This window comes from Vicugna pacos, chromosome 12 (assembly GCF_048564905.1).
Source record: "Vicugna pacos chromosome 12, VicPac4, whole genome shotgun sequence".
Taxonomy (NCBI): domain Eukaryota; kingdom Metazoa; phylum Chordata; class Mammalia; order Artiodactyla; family Camelidae; genus Vicugna; species Vicugna pacos.
Genome location: NC_132998.1, coordinates 21,591,315 through 21,608,924, shown reverse-complemented (window position 1 = coordinate 21,608,924; position 17,610 = coordinate 21,591,315). Strand labels below are relative to the sequence as shown.

General features: G+C 34.8%; 1 protein-coding gene across 4 annotated transcripts in view; it reads right to left on the bottom strand.

Moving 5' to 3' along the window:
* Positions 1-17,610, bottom strand: part of XPOT (exportin for tRNA) — a 134,482-nt gene that overhangs the window by 6,721 nt on the left and 110,151 nt on the right. For 3 of the 4 annotated variants that reach the window (XM_031683107.2, XM_031683106.2, XM_006205815.4), the window contains 19 exons: positions 16,739-16,795; positions 15,981-16,050; positions 14,984-15,202; positions 13,931-14,115; positions 13,661-13,829; positions 12,276-12,512; positions 11,083-11,121; positions 10,887-10,949; positions 9,808-9,932; positions 9,297-9,441; positions 8,767-8,886; positions 8,323-8,417; positions 7,688-7,757; positions 5,540-5,778; positions 4,414-4,699; positions 3,282-3,471; positions 2,616-2,732; positions 2,328-2,443; positions 1,581-1,628 (listed from right to left, as the gene is read on the bottom strand). In XM_031683107.2, the coding sequence (XP_031538967.1) occupies positions 1,581-1,628; positions 2,328-2,443; positions 2,616-2,732; positions 3,282-3,471; positions 4,414-4,699; positions 5,540-5,778; positions 7,688-7,757; positions 8,323-8,417; positions 8,767-8,886; positions 9,297-9,441; positions 9,808-9,932; positions 10,887-10,949; positions 11,083-11,121; positions 12,276-12,512; positions 13,661-13,829; positions 13,931-14,115; positions 14,984-15,202; positions 15,981-16,050; positions 16,739-16,795 (2,590 nt within the window). The remainder of the gene's footprint in view (positions 1-1,580; positions 1,629-2,327; positions 2,444-2,615; positions 2,733-3,281; positions 3,472-4,413; positions 4,700-5,539; positions 5,779-7,687; positions 7,758-8,322; positions 8,418-8,766; positions 8,887-9,296; positions 9,442-9,807; positions 9,933-10,886; positions 10,950-11,082; positions 11,122-12,275; positions 12,513-13,660; positions 13,830-13,930; positions 14,116-14,983; positions 15,203-15,980; positions 16,051-16,738; positions 16,796-17,610) is intronic. The other variant, XM_031683108.2, reaches the window with a different exon arrangement.

Below are 17,610 nucleotides of genomic sequence, written 5' to 3'. Positions count from 1 at the left end.
CTTTCTCTTGACCCTTGCTCTAGCCAAAGTTCTTTCTGTCTTGGTCTTAGAAAGTCTCATTCATTCCTACTATTTCACCTTAACTAACTACAAATTGAGTATCCCAAAATCAGTACTTAGTTCTAACTGCTTCAGACCCACATTCCAAAGAGTTGTCCAAACATTTTTTCCACTTAGTCATCCTAAATTACAACCCCACTGCCTACTGACTTTCCAACTTTCCCATGGAACACCCCTAGTCCCATTGTAGTTTTTAGCTATTTTGCCTCCACACTTTAGCTAAACAGGGTAACACTATTTTCTACCAAATCTACCGTCTGATCTGTCTTCATACACCTATCACTTAAGTTTGCCCAGAATGCCAGCTCCTCGTCAGTCCAATGAATCCACATTTGTTTTAAGGTCTACCAAACACCAGAAAAACACCCCCTCTTTCCAATCGCTGTCTTAGATTGCTCTCAAAGGCACAGCTGCTCCTTCATTTTTAGTCCCACAGTATTACGTTTGATACAAATGTATTGATTTAAAATACCTTTATTAAAGTAGTTACTTAACTCATCCCACTCAGTTGTTCAGGTACTGGTCTCCCTGATTCTAAGATCCACAAATACTGGGTGATTTTTTATTCATCTTTATACAGATCCCCTGCAGCTCCAAAATACCTACCCCTCACCTTAGCACACAGCAGACATAGTGAAAATGCTGAACTGAAAACCCTTCAAATTTCTTTCAGAATCAAAAATTCAAGTTCAAATGAGGGAGTGGGCTGAATGGAGACTCTGAACAAGACCTCATGCTTTTCTTGGGAGGCAGAGGAAAGCTGCCGCTCAAGAGCTGACTGCAGCTATGCAGGAATGCCAGTCCTGTGGTGGCGTCCCGGCTTTGAGAAGTTAAAGACAGAAATTTTCGTTTAAAAAAAAAAAAAGAAAAAGAAAAAGCCTGATTTTAAAATGTTTTTAATCAGTTCAAATTATTTAAAAATATTGTTTAAGGCAAACAACACGTCAGCTAGATTCAGCTCAGAATCACCTATGATTCATACAGATGATTAGACGAACAAAGAGAACGGACAATGTAAGGTAGCAATGTGCTCTAACCAATCTGTAGTACAAAGAAGTTGGACAAACCTGTGCAGAACCTACTAGGTTCTGAACTCTGAATCTTGAAATTCTGATTAAGATTTTTCACATTGTTTGCCAAACCAAAGAAACATACACTTTAATCTCCCAGTTACCCAACACAAAGTACAATAATGGATACTGCTACTTTCAGCCAACCCCTCCCTCATATCCAAAAATGTCAGAACCGAAGTTAATTAACTTTTATAAAAGATACAGCTTTCATAAACAAGACACACTCATGAGGGGAGGATATAGCTCGGTGTCAGAGTGAGTGCTTAGCATGCACAATGTCCTGGGTTCAATCCCCGGTACCTCCTTTAAAATAAATAAACAAACCTCAATATAAATAAATAAACCTAACTTACTCCCCTGCCAAAAAAAAAAAAAGAACAAGACATACTCAATTAAAACCATGAGAAATATATACATGAGATAAAAGTGAAGTGGTATGGAGCTTACCCGTTTGAGATGAATTGTTTTCAGTGTCACTGCACACTCGGACAGAGCCTGTGAAAAACAAATTTAAGAACTTTAATATTGTCAGTTCTTGGTTACTGATCCAGTTTTTCTCTTTATTTCCCCAGCCACTGCTCATTAACATTTACCTCCAAAGAAAGGATGGAGAAAGGAAAGGTAACAGGCAGATAGAACAAGTGGATTAGATAGAAAATTCAGAAGATAGAAAAATACAAAAATGCTGTCTAAATACAATAAATGATAATTATGAAACCTAGCTTTTACTAGGTCCTGGGGAAATGAGTAAAGGGCAACTATTTGACATTAAGTATTCTGCAGATGAGATCTGGGGAAACTATCATTCAAGAAAGAAAAAGTTACTCGTGAACTTGAATTAGAAAAGAAAACATTAAGCACAAGTTTTAGAATGAAAGTAGCGGCGTGAAACTAATAACTCAATCAAGCTTTAAACAATGCTTGCATCACCCCTTTCATGGTCTAAGAAAAAGAGCCTTGGATGTTAAAGTTGGAGGAGCTGGGTTTTATATATTCAACTTTAACATCAGGACTTAGCAAGAATCCACAAAAGATCCAAAAGGTACCATCAAGTTTTAAAAAATAAATCTTAATTTGAAATTATCTTTAAAAAGAGGGTATTGAAACCTAATATAATCGCCTGGCATTAAGGAAGAAATTGTGAGTTAGAATGCAAGATCTACACACGGTAAACAGAGATTCCTAGATGCTTACCAATACTGTCTGTGCATCTGCCAGGTCAAAGGTTTGTTTTAAAGGTGCTAGGAAACATGCGGGGACAATGTGCTTATAAACAAAATCAGCAAATCCCACTGGTCCATCTTTACCTCCTGTCAAGAGAATTCAAATTTTCATCTTTTATAAAAAGAAAAATCACTTAATTTATCACTGGGAAAATCAACTCCCAGCTCCTATGTTAGGGCTGGGATCTCATTTCATCTCTCTTGTCTTAGAAAATAGGTTGGGGAATGAAGTTTTGTTATTTTTTAAAAATCATCTTACCCCAGAGTTCTACCAACTTGGAGAGGATAATAAAACACGTTTTTTGGGCAATTGGATCTGGATATTCAACTGCTCCTTGAATAACAGTGACCAGCACTCTTTCTACATTCTCTGCACCTGAACAGAAAAGAACATTTGTGTTCAATCTCAAAAAGAACTAGAAAGCTAACCTGAAGCTTTCACTTCATATACATTAACAAGACAAAAGCATTTACAGAGTTGATAAGATCCCTTTATATTAACATGACTTCTAAGTTTTCAGCATAAAACACTGAAAAATCACTATTCCTTTATTATCTTGTCCTCTGGATTTCTAGACAGCAAAATTCTGTTTATCAATACAGTCCTGTTCATTTTTAATTTCAAAATGACAATGTACCTGGTAAGATTCAATTGTATGGTCGATTCTAGCAAGTAGCCACCATACTATTTATACTACTAAGGAACAATTAAAGAACACTGCTTTAGGAAGAAGGGAACTGAATATAAATTGTAAGGTCCTCTATGTGAAAGTGATTCCCACCCTGATAAATCCACTGTCATCCTTGGGGCCAACATATACCACTTCAAAAGTTTAGCGTTCACTTCACCTAGCTCTTGCTCATACAGATGTGTAACTGTGGCAAGGACTTAAGGAGACAACTTAGGCACTGCATGCATCCCCACCTTGATTTGCTATGACTTCACTCATTCCACTGCCTGTGACCGTTTGCAAGAAAGCAAAGTAACTCCTCCTCAACATTTGCTTCTCTAAAGCAGCAGACTGGTCATTTTCTTCCGCTGGTCGGAGCAAAACTTCAAAAATTGCATGAAGAAGAGGCATGAACATTTGTTGTAAAAACGGCGATACCTGTATCTGAAAAGAAATAACTATTACTACTTCAGAAATAAGAAAACTACAAATATGAAACTTAGGAAAACCCATGTCTTACATAAAGCCTTTTCCAGAGATTCTCAGAATATTTATTTACATAATTCAGTTAGCAAATATCAATGTGAAGACAAAAACCTACATAGCATATACATTATTGAAAGCCCCAAGATTGCTAATTTTAACCCACTTCCTATAGTTCAAGATTCAGGTTCAAAAAATACGGAGTCAGACATATTTCACAATCAAGTATTGCTATGGAATACTTTCAAATCTAAATTCTCAATAAATGAATTCTACTGCTAAATTTTAAGTGAGTTTCTATGACTGAACTCAAAGGCTTTACGTGCCCTTAGATAAATTCCTTAACTTCTGTGACTCAGTTTCTTCATCCATAAAATGATAACTTACCTTCTAGGTTGTTACAAGGATCAAATGAATTAATATCTAAGAAAATACTCAGAACAGATTTGGAATGTAGGAAGTACTATGTGTTAGTAATTTTTATTAAGCAGCTTGAACTTAGCTTAAATTTCCTTGTACATAAAACTGATATTGAATTACTTTCAAACTCCTGTTTCGGCACCCAAATTACAGTGCTTCTAATGTAATCTTTAGACATTTAGTACTCAGTGTTGTTTTATTTGCTTTTTCTAAAACACCAGACTAATAGTTTTCTTCTGCTGCATAGAATAGCTAAGGTCTTTTCTTATTAAAATATCTATTAAGCAAGTCCTATGTGTCAGGCAGTGTTGTAGACATTGGGGAGGATAAAAGTACATATAATCCATGCCCTCAAATAACTCATACTTAAAAAAAAACCAAGGAGCAAATGCTAAAATGTATCTAAAGAAAATACATCTAATCTTGAACTCAGCAGATCTTCAAAGTCAGGAAGTTCTCCAACCTCTGAAAGTTGGTGGCTACCTTAAATTTGGCTGTAATCTGGTTGATGAGAGGAATGAATTCCTGGAGGTCTTTTGCTTCACAATCTTTGAGCATGTGTTCCGAGGCAGATGGAATGAATGGAAGGACTTCTTCTTCCAGGCAAATAATCATGCGATGAAGGAAAGTGCGAACTCCACTTCTGAGAATATCCTTTTGTAAGGGACAACTGAGGGCTGGCAAGAACGTCTGTAAACAGTCCAGATAAACTTCGGAACAGCCACATTGTTTCACAGTCTGCTTGTTGCTGAAAGCTTTGCTGGTCCGACTATATAAACAAAATCAGGTAACTAGTTTTAAATTTGTTCTTCAAATGTTTTATGGAGTCATCAAAAACAAAGCACAACAAATTACAAAACAGAACAAAGAACCCAATTCTTTATTTTCCATGTCACAGATACGTCCACCTTTGGCTACTATGGTTATTTGTAAACTACAGCTTCCAGTTACCATTCCAGAAAGGGCTCAAGTTAAATTAAATGAATAAGATATGATTAATACAATCTCTCAAATATGTGTCTACCTAAATGTCTTACTATATCTGTAAACTGTCAATTTATATTTAGGGAATAATCCTAGAATCAAGTTGTTTATACACTATCTCTAACATTAGCTTTTGCACTGAAGTCTCCTGTAGAGCAATTTCTCTGTATAGTTCCTAATTAGCAATCACTGTAACTTTCATGCTGTTATTGTTTGCCAATAAAAAGTTGGTTAGAGAGAAAGAAATGGCAGCTTAGGTGGTCTTTGGGACACAATGCAACGGCTAAAAAGAAGCCTCAGTACCTTTTCTTTAAGGTCCCAAAACTGATCACCCAGTGTCATTGGTATATGAACACTTAAGTTAACCTCCTTAAACACAAAACTAATTTACATCAAAGAAGTCAGAGGAGTTAAGGATTTAGATAGCTGTCAAGCCAGAAATACCAAAAATTATATGATCTATTCCTTTCTTCAGTTTAAACTTCCAATTCACTGAATTTAGAAAAGAAAGGTTTAGACAGCTGTGGAAACACAGATATGAACACCCAATTCTAAAAGATCCAAGTAAATGATTCTGTGCATGTTGAGACAATCCCTACATAGTTTTTACTGCGATCACACTCACCTGGCAAATCCAACCGCGTGGTTGAGACAGTCTGCTAGACATGCCTGCCTTTCTTCGTCCTGTGCCATCATCAATTTTTCTAACAGAATTTTAAACTTCTCCATGAGTGGAGTCAACAGATTCCTCATTAGCGCTTGCTTCCGTTCTGCTGGGTACTCACTATTAACAATCAGCACTCCAGCTGTCTCATAAATGAATAACTGATCATCACTGCTCAACAAAGACTGGTAACCATTCTCCTAAAATGAAATTCAGTCTTATTAAAGTGTTTCTTTGTTCAGCTCCTCATTTAAGCAGAACTAGTACAGGATGGAAAGGAGATGTAATCTATCACAGCAACTCGTTATTAAAAAGAAGATCTGAGAGATTTCTCCCAAAACTCGTATAGTGGAAAGAAAACTGAATTAGAGGTCAAAATATCATGGGTCTAATTCTACCCCAAAGGACTTCATAAACGGTTATATAAGCTAATTATTAGTCTTCTAACTTGTTTTCTTTTGTAAAACTTATTTGTAAGATTATTATGAAGCTGAATATGAGGTGTAAAAAGGCTCTTTGAATGTTAGTACAAAGGCCATACCAGCTAGTATTTTAAGGAGTGTTTAAGAGTTGAGTAACAACAACCACCACAAATAAATACAAACAGTTGTTATTTAAGACCCTTTGAAAACAAGATTCCAAGTGAAAAACAAAATCTCATTCAGGCATAAGCAAACGTCCCATACAATGATCGATTTTCATTAATGAGTTTTGTTAGCTTTTACATTTGTGCAGGCAGAGGGGCCAAGGAAGGGGAGGGTATCAGAGGACCATCGAAGTCCAACACTAAAGCTCACTACTGACTGTAACTCAATAAAAAAAATGTTAAAAACAAAAAAAACCCCACTAAAGCTCACTGTTAAGAAATTATTTAAAAACCTGGTCTTAAAACAGGTATCTATGCAGAGGTTTTACTACTTTAAAAAATTCTCATCTATTAAAAGAGAATGTCCCCATTTAGAATTAACTACACCATTTATCAAGTATCACTGGGACTAATCACTGGCTCTGGGAGTTAAGAACACAAAGATAAAGTAGCTATAAATATAAGGTCCTTATAACCCTATTAAGCAGCAGTCAGCATTCATTAAAAGCCTATGTATCTTGTAATAACCTATAAGGAAAAAAATACGTATATATATGACTAAGTCACTGTACTGTACAACAGAAACATAACATTGTAAATTAATCATACTTCAGTTTAAAAATAAAAGCACTGTGAATCAAGTCTTTTCATATACTAAAAAAAAGATTACAGTTACAGTGCAAGTCCTTATTTATACGTACAATATGAAAACCAAAAAATTTCCAATATCCGTAAGATAGTATGGCTAAATATGGCTTTCTGAATGCCTATGGCTTGTGGATCAGTGTGAACTGCCAAGGAAAACTGGTACTAACCAGGTGAAGTACTTTAATATATAGGTTTCTACAGGATGTAGGCAAAGATAATTTAACCAGATAATTCACTAGCAACCTTTTATACAGTGCAATTACATATCCTTTGTACCCTAAATACTGATAATTACTTTAAAAAAAGAAAATATTATTTTATGTTTAAAACTTCTCAAGTGGCAGCTCTAGTAGTAACTTTCATCAAAATGAAAGTCAATGTCAGTATTTTGTTTTACATAAAAACATGCCATCAGTCAAAATATTATTACAAAGTATCTCAACTTAAATCTTTCTAGAAATGGACATAGAAATATTCAGATCAACCAGCATTTAATTTTTTTTTACCCCAAGCCTGAAGTTTCACAGAAAAACTTTAGTCTACTAGTAGCCACCACTGAGAATGGCTAATTGATCACAGTCTAAAACAGAGAATAATTTAGAAAATGAATTTTCCCTTCTCCAAAAAATACTTCACCAGCATTAAACAGTACAGAGAGCAGACCGTATCTCACACTGCCAAATTTACCAGTCAACTTTGTTTCCTTTCTATTTTATTACTATGTTTTGTTTACTGTATCTCAACAGTTTTGGTAAACAGGGCCCCCCACCCTCACTAAAAAAAAAAAATTGCCCACAAAGGCATTAAGACTAAGGGCTAAAGGCATACAGCCTCAACGCTTGGGAAAACCTATCATGTAGAAGGATGATACTCACAGGTGGAGAAAGCTCTAATAAATCTTGTATTCTATTCAGAATATCCTCAATGAAAGGATTCATTTGTTTACTGAATAAAGGCAAAAAGAAAAACCACAATTACCTAAATTACAGTGCTTGGAAAAGTGCTAAAATACCAAATCCCCCTTTAAGGCAAAATTAAAAAAAAATTTCAGTTCTAAGCTAGTCACGTGTGGTTATTAACACTAGCTGTGATTTTTTTAAATTACAACTTTACAAGCCTAAGAACGAGTAATTTTCATGCCAAGAAATGGTACTAGTAAAGAATACAATATAAAACAAATTAGGTTAAAAATGTATTTCTAAGGAATATCACCTTTAGAATTTCAAAGAAGCCATACAGTGATTCACAGCTATAAAATCGTTGGTTAAGTAAGTAACTAATGTTATTAGTGATGACAGGCGAAACATATAAAATTATTCAAACAGATCAACTTTTTAATAATGAACAAAGTAGCTGACTAATGAAAAGTAAAATAAAAGGAACACCTGATTTAAAAAAAAGCCTTAGAACAGAAAGAACCAAATCTACAAGTTCTTAGAAAATAATTTATATCTTACTTAACAATCTTAAAAACAAGAATTAAATGTAATAGCTGAAAATTTGTACATACTTGAGAGATTTGACAAATCTGGAAAACAGGTAAGCGGTTCTACTCCGCACTTTTGCACTGGAGTGCCGCAGACCTCTGTGATCTAGGAAAGCCATCTAAAGGAACAGACACTTTTATTATTCTGCACTTATTTAAGGCTTTTACTGCTATTGTCGTAACTTATTTTTGTTCACAGCAAATTTTACTTTTTAGCTCTGAAAGGGAAGAACCAGGCACACAGAACAAGTAATCTTACACTACACACAAACAGCACCTTGAGGGCTTGTTTTAAATGACCGACAGAAACTCCATTTTAAGGAAATGGAGGCGGGGTTAGTTTCAGTGTGTTGAAGAGTTTTTGAGAGCTTCTGGCTCTGGAAAAAGTTATAATAGATAGAATACTGTCTGCTCATTAGTTGAAACATGTGGAAAATAATCGAAGTTGAGAGTAAAATGTATACTCACTAGTACACCTGGAATGTGCTGAGGTTCAACTGTGAAAAACTTTTCATATCTAACAACGGTTTCGAAGAACTCCAATGTCACAGATGTGTGCTGATAGGCACTAACTCCTGACGTTACCAACTGGAGCAGGAAAAAGTTAAGAAATCTATCCTTATTTAATGCAACATCAAAATGCCCTAGTATTTTTTTTTAAACTTTTTTTTAATGAGTTATAGTCATTTTACAATGTTGTGTCAAATTCCAGTGTAGAGCACAATTTTTCAGTTATACATGAACATACATATTATTCATTGTCACATTTTTTTTTCACTGTGAGCTACCACAAGATCTTGTATATATTTCCCTGTGCTATACAGTATAATCTTGTTTATCTATTCTACATATGCTTGTCAGTATCTACAAATTTTGAACTCCCAGTCTATCCCTAAAATGCCTCAGTATTTATATTAAGCTCTAACAATTAAGGAATTCCCATTAGCTTATATAAAAACAAAGTTATGTTCAAATCAAATTATCTTTAGTATACTTACGGTTCGCATCATATCCTGCAAAGCACTAGCTTTTGAAACATCACCTGAGAAGTGAGCACCATGAGATACTGGAAGAGCTTCTGCCAACATATACAGCAATCTTATTGCTACTTCAACTTCCATAAACCGTGTAGTCTGCCAATTCCTAGCAAGGTATAATATGTCAGTGAGACCTGAATATAAACTTTCTATACAGCTAGTGGTAAAAAGACACCACAAAGGCCTCTCTCTTTAAAAAGTCATAGCAATTGTTAATCTTGCCACGCAACACAATTCAAATCACAGAAGTATACATAACTGATATAATCCATTTGATTGTTTATATTCCAAAGGCCAGTGTTTCCCCCCGAAAGGAGCAAGAGAAATCAAGGAGACGAGTGCTTTGTATCAGAGATACACAAAAGATCTTAGCAAGTAACACAGATCAACAAGTCACCTGAGTCACTTATGGCAGAACATCATCAGGGAGAAAAGGAAAAGGATGACTTGTTAGAAAGAGTAACAAACTTACTGCAGCGTAGAACTAAAAACTCTGCGCACAGAAGCCAGCAGTAACTCTGGTGAAACTTGAGCAAGCCTGTCCAACAACAACTTCAGTTGTTTTCTATATTCCACAAACATGGCTTCATCTTCACCCTACATGTTAAAATTTCCATTTTAAAAACTTAAAAGACCTTAAAACTTACATAAACGATGAGTTATCAATAGTTTTCTGTATTTACAAATTTAACACACTTTGATTTTTTCATCAATATTTATGTGGAAAAACTTACTATGCTCAGCAACCTTCCCTCCTGTTCACAAGTAAGCACTTCTGAACATAGTCCCTAGACCATGAAAGCCTAGAGCCAGAAACGGCACAGGGAGGACGTTAAACGCAAGAGTCTAAGACAGGATGGGTTCATGCTGGGCTCTGTGAGAACTCGGGCACCTTATTTATACGCCTTATATCTCGCAGTCCACTGTAAAAACTGTAATAATATTACATGATTAAAAATGCTATATGCAGGGAGCCTGGCACTTTGTAAATGTATGGTGTGTTGCTGATCACCACCATTATCCGTTTACAGTTCAGAGTTTCTGAATGCCGGAAGTAACAGAACACTTTAGCACACAGCTACACAGCACACACCATGACTGAGTTGCTAGAAAGCACCTGAGGACCCTGACAGGAAGCTAACTCATGACAATCCCAGACAAGACTTTAACCAGAACAAGTCCAGAGATGGTTAAGTGCCTCATTTCCACTCTCTGATGAACACTTATGATCTGAGATCTACTGACTGGGCCTCAACTCATCACTCTTAGTAAATGTAAAGTGAAATATGATCACCAATAATACTGTCCACATTTTACAAAGTTCAATGCTACCAATTTTTTTTTAAAGTTGTTTCAAAAAGGGACAAAATACAAAAAAAATGGATTATGAGGCTTCTGTTAATTTCACCTAAGGTGGAGGTCAACATAAACAAGACCAGTTTTTTAAACTACTTTTTGTTTTAAAGAACTCTTAAGATAATCAAAACTTGAAATACTAATTTGATATAAGTAAACAAAATTAAAAATGACTTCTCAATGCAAAGTTCTTACCTCATTTTCAAAGTTATATTCTTCATCATAAGTTAATTTTTTCATAACGGCCAACATGATTGCCTAAAATTAAAAATGAAATATATTTTGTCAGTCTCCTTTAATTCCATATAATTTGAAATTAAGCTATACTTCAAGACAGACTATAGATACAGATTCTACTATTGGTTAAAAGAAGCAAAAAGAAGTCAGTTACCTCTACATTAGCTTTTTGCTGATCCGAGAGCACTGTAAGCTGTTGAAAAGAAAGCAATCACTTATTAGGTTTCCTCAAGTTGTACTTGCTTATCACAGTATTTTCATCAGTTAACATTTTTTCAAACACGCACACAGCTTTCCTACCTGCCCAAGGCTTTTCTGGAGGGCTGTTTGCCAGTACCTTTCTGAATTTAAAATATACCTAAACTAAGATCCAGCAATTCTACTTCTAGTAAGTAATCTGCCATGTAGGCAAAGGTATGTAGAAAAATTTGATTTTTAAAGACACTTATAAATGTATTCAGTAAAAAAGGTTACAGGACAGGAAAGTATGATCCCACCTTGTTTTTAACAAGGCCCAAAAAAGCCCAGAAATCCATTATGAGATACACAGTGGGATCACCAATAGCAATTTTAAGTTTCTTCATAACTTGCCACATTGCCTAAAATTCCTTTAAGTATACATGCAGACATTGTTATAACAATAGAACGGAAGCTAACCTTAGTTTGGAAAAAAACTACTTGAAGCTTGACTTGATTCAACTAATTCAATGTAAATAAAACAGAAATGACTCTCATCTAATGTCATAATGAGAAGTTAGTAATTCTTTAAGTCTGCATGCTCTGGGGTCCCCAGGCTTCAAGGCATGAGCCTGCCATGACTCCCTCCGCCTAGCAAAGCCATGAAGCTTTCTTCCCTAATCCTCTACTCCTTCAAAAAAAAATAAACAAAAAAAACAAAAAAAAAACTACATGCTCTCATAGCTCTAATATGGGAGACTAATACCTTCCACACTTTCTTATCATTGGAAGCAACTCTAGGGGGAAGTTTATAATTGTAAAAAAAAAAAATTGTTTATAAGAAACAATGTATATGTAATTAAAATAATGAACTGTGTTTCACAAAACTTCTACTGTATTTAGAAATAAAACACAGGTTCAAAATTTAAAAACAACATGTAAACCTGTAACAAATTGTGAAGCTTTTTAGTCTGGTGAATTTTAGAGCCTGGCCATTTGTTACCAGGCTAAGAAGTTTAAAGGGAAAAAAAAAAGGTGGAAATACATTAATATTTGATAGTAAATATCGTTAGGTAGTAGAATTATGGGTATTTTTTCCCCTGTATTTTCCAATTCTCTACGGCTCTTCTTTACTATCTGCTGGACAAAAAGATTAAAATAAGGACTTACCTGTTTCAAAATATGAAGATAATCATAGCAAAATCCAATAATGTTAGACGAGATATCGTCATCCTCGTGAATTAGTAGCTGCAACATCAGCGCCACCTTTGTTTCGATAGCTTGTAGTGCCTCTTGAGCATTCTTGATATCCCCACTTTTAATTAATTTAGTCCAGCTAACTATTAATGACTGTCCCATTCCATTTACCAGTTTAGAAAATCTGGCCAGGAAGTCAACATCTTCCTCCTATGAACAGTCAATACAGACCTCAATTTAAAACCATTCACCTAAAAGGGAAAACTCTAAACTTCAGTATGAATCAAGTATCAGTTACAGGATCCAATTTTAAACTAACATTAGACATTTAACAATTCTGCCATTCTGATTGGGAAATTTTAAGAATCTGAATTCTTCTATTATTATTATCCCCTAGTACTAAACTCTTTAAAACAACTATTTTTAATGATTACAGTCATGTAGACATTGCTAACCTTTAAAAATTAAAAAAACAGATCTGCGGTTTCAAAACTTCCCCTCTAAAGTGTTGCATTTAGTAAATATGCTCTAATAAAGTTAGAGCTGTCATATTATGCTACTTGAAACAATTTACAACAATCCTTTCTGATACTATTTAATTTGAACCGTAAGGATGCCACAAAGAGACAGAACTGCTATTACAATAACCTGCCTCCCTCAGGTCACATCAGCAGTAGAGCTAGAATTCAAACTGATCATTGTTTTCATTAATGATCCTTATGATGTTCTGCTATAGACTTTTAGCTTCAGCATTTTAGATCTTTTGCCAGGGACTAAATAAGACAATTATTAGCAGTGTAAGAAAACACTACTATTTGTCAGTTAGTAAAACGCCAGAGCTGTACGGCTAATATATCGTCAATACAAAGACTTCTTAGTAATTCTTTATCTCTGTCACAGGGAAAATTAAAACAAAACCCTTCAGATTCTAATTCTAAATTACTACACTTGGAGCCCTCAATCTGCTAGACCTAAACCCTAACAGTTCAAGTGAGTAATGATTCAAAGGTATGATGAAATCATAACATTTATAATTGAGTCTAATCTTGGTCAAAATGCACTGTCATGCTTCTTCAAGTACAGCCCATGAACCAGGGGTCTCGGCATCACCCAGTCTGTAAGAAATGCTCAACTGTTAAGTACCATCCCAGACCTTCAAGTTTAAGTCTGAAATAATCTATTGTTCAAGACAAATGTTACAGATAACATTATGGCTTTCTGGATACAATGTTCATTACTGTAATCTCAAGGAAAGTTTCCAACATTTAAAAATAAAAGAAAAAGGAAGCATGTTTAAATTACTAACTATCCTAGTTTGTTCTAACAATTTTCAAAACTTTATACACAAATTTACTGACCTGGTCAATGCTGAAAAATCCAGCAGACTGTAATACTTGACACAAAGATTCTACTAGTTTCATTTTATCAACAGGATCCATTCCTTTATTTACAATTTCAAATAAACAATCACATGCTTCTTCCCGTAGAACTTCTATTGACATATGACCTAGCAGCATATTTATAAACCTGGCAATGGGGAAATAAAGTTGTTACAATATTTTCAAACTCATTAGTTTTACATGTTGTATTTTACAAGGTTTTATTTTTAAAATATAGGTAAAACTTACCTATCATTGGCTATAAGGGATAAGTCTATCCAAGAGACATAAGCCCCAACTACTTCAAGGCACTGACATGTCACTTCTGAATTAGTATACTGATAATTTTGTAGGATTTGGTACCATGATTCCACCAAGTTTGGAATGCACTGTTCCCTCATGGTATCTTTTATGAGAGTATTCCTACGAGCCTCCTAAAAGATGAAACAAAACACCTGATACACAGTCAAAGCAGATTACCTCCCAAAATAACATCTGACATTCATCTCCTCACCACTAAACTTCCAGACTTGTTAAGACATTCTCTGCCACTATTTCCCATTTATCAGCTCTAAAATCATAACCTGTGATCCTATTTCCTCTATCCATTCTATTCCCCAATGCCAGTCTTACTTTATTATCAAACATAAACTATCAACAGACATTTCTTAAAAATCTTAAGCATGCGATGAGTTATTTCTCAATATGTAAACATGCTTAAGCTACTTAAGAGAATGGTAATAACTTAAGTGAATGAAATACCCTTTCAAAATATTATAAATGTTGGACATAAAATGACCTTAAATTCTTATACACATTTGAATTAAGCTATTTCCACTGTGTTCTTTAAGAAAAAGGAGGAAGTTATATTGAGTAATGAAGAAATAAAGACTAAGGTGATGGGCTATGTGACTGAGAGTACAGCAGAGCCCAGCACTGATTCATAAGGAATGCTTCTTCCTCACTCAGTGACTAGAGAGCAGCAGTAAATATAGGCCACATTTGTCTATAAATTCATAGGAAAAAATCAATTTGTATTTCACTTGAAGAAGTGCTTGCCTAGTTTAAAAAAAATCTAAATAATTTCAACCCACACTGGAAAAAAAAAAACCCAAGTTTAAGTTCCTTTGTAAAATAAAATTTAAATGCTGAATAAATTTGTAAGTATTCTTAATAAAGTTTTATCTCAAAAACAAAAACAAAAAACAAAATACAAAAACCCATTCCTGCTCTTTTTATTAGGTGCCCATTATCTCCTATAAAATCTACATTAAAACTCAAAATTAAGGGGAAGTTACTTGCCTCTGATGTATGCACTACATCACGATCCACCAACTCTGAATCAATGGCCATGAGGATTCGGAGGTACAGATCTACTCCCCTTGGATTTAGGTCCACTACTGAGAGAATGTCAAAAAAAAACTTGGGCCATTTAGTGAGATATTCGGTAACAAAAAGCAAGGCGAAGACTTGGGCTGCTTTGTTTCGTATAAAGGTCTTCTCTGGTTGGGGATTCAGCATCTGATAGAGAAACAGTTCATGAAATTAAATGTAAATTGAAAAGACTCAAAACATTTTTCTCCTGTTGATCTCTGATCGACCAAAAACCCACCAAACTTCAACTTGGTCAAGAACAGCTGTGCAGCAAATATGCTTGGGAACTGCCAAAGTATTGAAGTGACTGGCCAGAGGGAGAACAAGCAAACGTGCAAAGGTGCTCGTGGATACTTCTCACTCTTACACTTTCAGAGAAAAATTTCATGGGCAGAGTTCTACTAGTTCCTATAATTTTTTCTAAGAAAAAAAAATTGAATGTTTTTTCTTCCAACTGCTTGCTCTTTAAGCAAAATAATTCTAGCAACACAACTACTTTATATGTTAAGATTAGCTAAAATTACTGAAAAAGAACATAATGTGAATGAAGAACTCTACTGGCTCCTTTGAAAAAGGTTCTTTGAGAAGAGGCTGTCCAGGAGGGCTCACTTTAAGTGTGAACAGAAAGGCTACTTTTGTCAAATAGTAAAAAAAAAAAAAAAAAAAAAAAAAAAAAAGTTAACATTTCAAAATCAATTTCCACCATTTGTCACAGGAAGATTGAGTTTCAGTTGTTGATACAATTTTAACTCATTGCTAAGTTTTCATCTACCCATGATCTTCAAAACCAGCACTTTCTAAAAGAGCTACATGATCAAATGGAGGATAAATGATTGACATTTCTGAGGTGAAGTTGCAAACTCTTGCAAAAACAAAACTTTAAATTAATGATAATTTGAGGTACTAAATGTAAAAACTATTTTACCTGAGCTTGAAGCCAAGATATGAGCGTCTCCCTAATTAGTTGTTGTTGAACAGTAGTTAGTTCTGAATATCTGTTCAAAATAGAGAAGAAAAATAATAATGGCTATATTTGGTGTCTGTGATTTTTTTAAAAAGTAACAGCCTCTTGTATATTTCAAAGAGAAAATTCATATAGCACTCAGTGATCTAAAATTCCCTAAAGGAAATTGATAATACCTCTCACCACTGCTTTAAAGATGGGGGTGGGTGTGGCAGGTGGGGTATCAATACTGATCTCAGTTTGATTTGTGGTTTAGTTCATGTTAAAACAAAATGGCAGCTACATATTTTTTCAAATGGAAATATGTCCATGTTCTGAGGTCTGCGGTTTACAGAATAAGCCAACAGGCAAACTAAGGATCCCTCAAGTAGCCATTCATTGTTTTTGTTTAATTAAGGCACAGATTCTAAATACCACTGCCCACACTGCCACTCAACTCTAACAGAGAGTAGTCATGTAGAGAAACAGGCTTGTTGCTAGATCTGATTATTTCCAGAGAAGCTGAAAATCTTTTTTTCTGTCAAACAGCTGGATTTTTATACGTAACCAATGAACTCTATTATTTTTAAAACACTTTGGGATAAATCAAAACGCATCTATAAGCTGGATTTGACATACACTGTCAATTTATAACCTATGTTATAATGTCCCCAAAAGGAAAAAGCTAATTTAAAAAATGACCTCTCCCCATAAATCTTGGTGAGAAAAGTCTTACTTACTTGTATTTAACTTGATGTTCCAGTACTTGAAAGCAGAAAAACTTAATGTGATCATCACTGGGGGGGGGGGGAGAAAAAGAAAAACTAGGTAAGCAGAATATGAATTGGGGAAAACAAATCAAAGGTTAAATAGTAATGAATAACACAGTTGAAAAGTTTCTCAAACTAGACCTTTGGCTTGCTTTCTATTTATTGCTCTCAAGTATTACACTCACAACCACTTGTTTAAAAAGCTAAGAGAACTTTAAATATTATACAATATTCAGTGTTTTAATTTAATCTGGCAAGCAGAATAACCTAAATAAACAAACAAACGAACAAACAAACAAACTTTGCAAACAGAAGGCATTCCTCCTAAATTTTAGATGTTAGAATTCCTGGAACAACACCTACACTTACAATAAAAAGGTTAGGTCTAAAGAGACAAATGGTAGAATAGCCAGAGACTGAGTCACATCAAGGATGGTCAAAGTCATACTTAGAAGTTCTGTTGCAGCCAAATGCAAAAAACAGTCACCTGGACTGGCAGTCCAGTCTCAAAATTCAGACAGAAAACCACATTACAAATATACTGCTCTTATAAAATGGGAGTAAAAATCAATATCCACCAATTACCTACTTCCAACTGTCTCTCAAGGGGTGATGGCAGAGTTGCACTGAGCCAGATACAAACACTGATCAAGCCCTTCAGTGAACAAAAATCTGTTCATCTTAAGACAGTTGGTGGGTGGAGGGTATAGCTCAGGGGTAGAGCGCTTGCTTAGCATACAAGAGGCCTTGGGTTCAATCCCCATCACGACCATTAAAAACAAGTAAAGGAGCCTACATTTATAAAGCTAACTAGTCAATACAAGAATGGAGATGTTACCTTC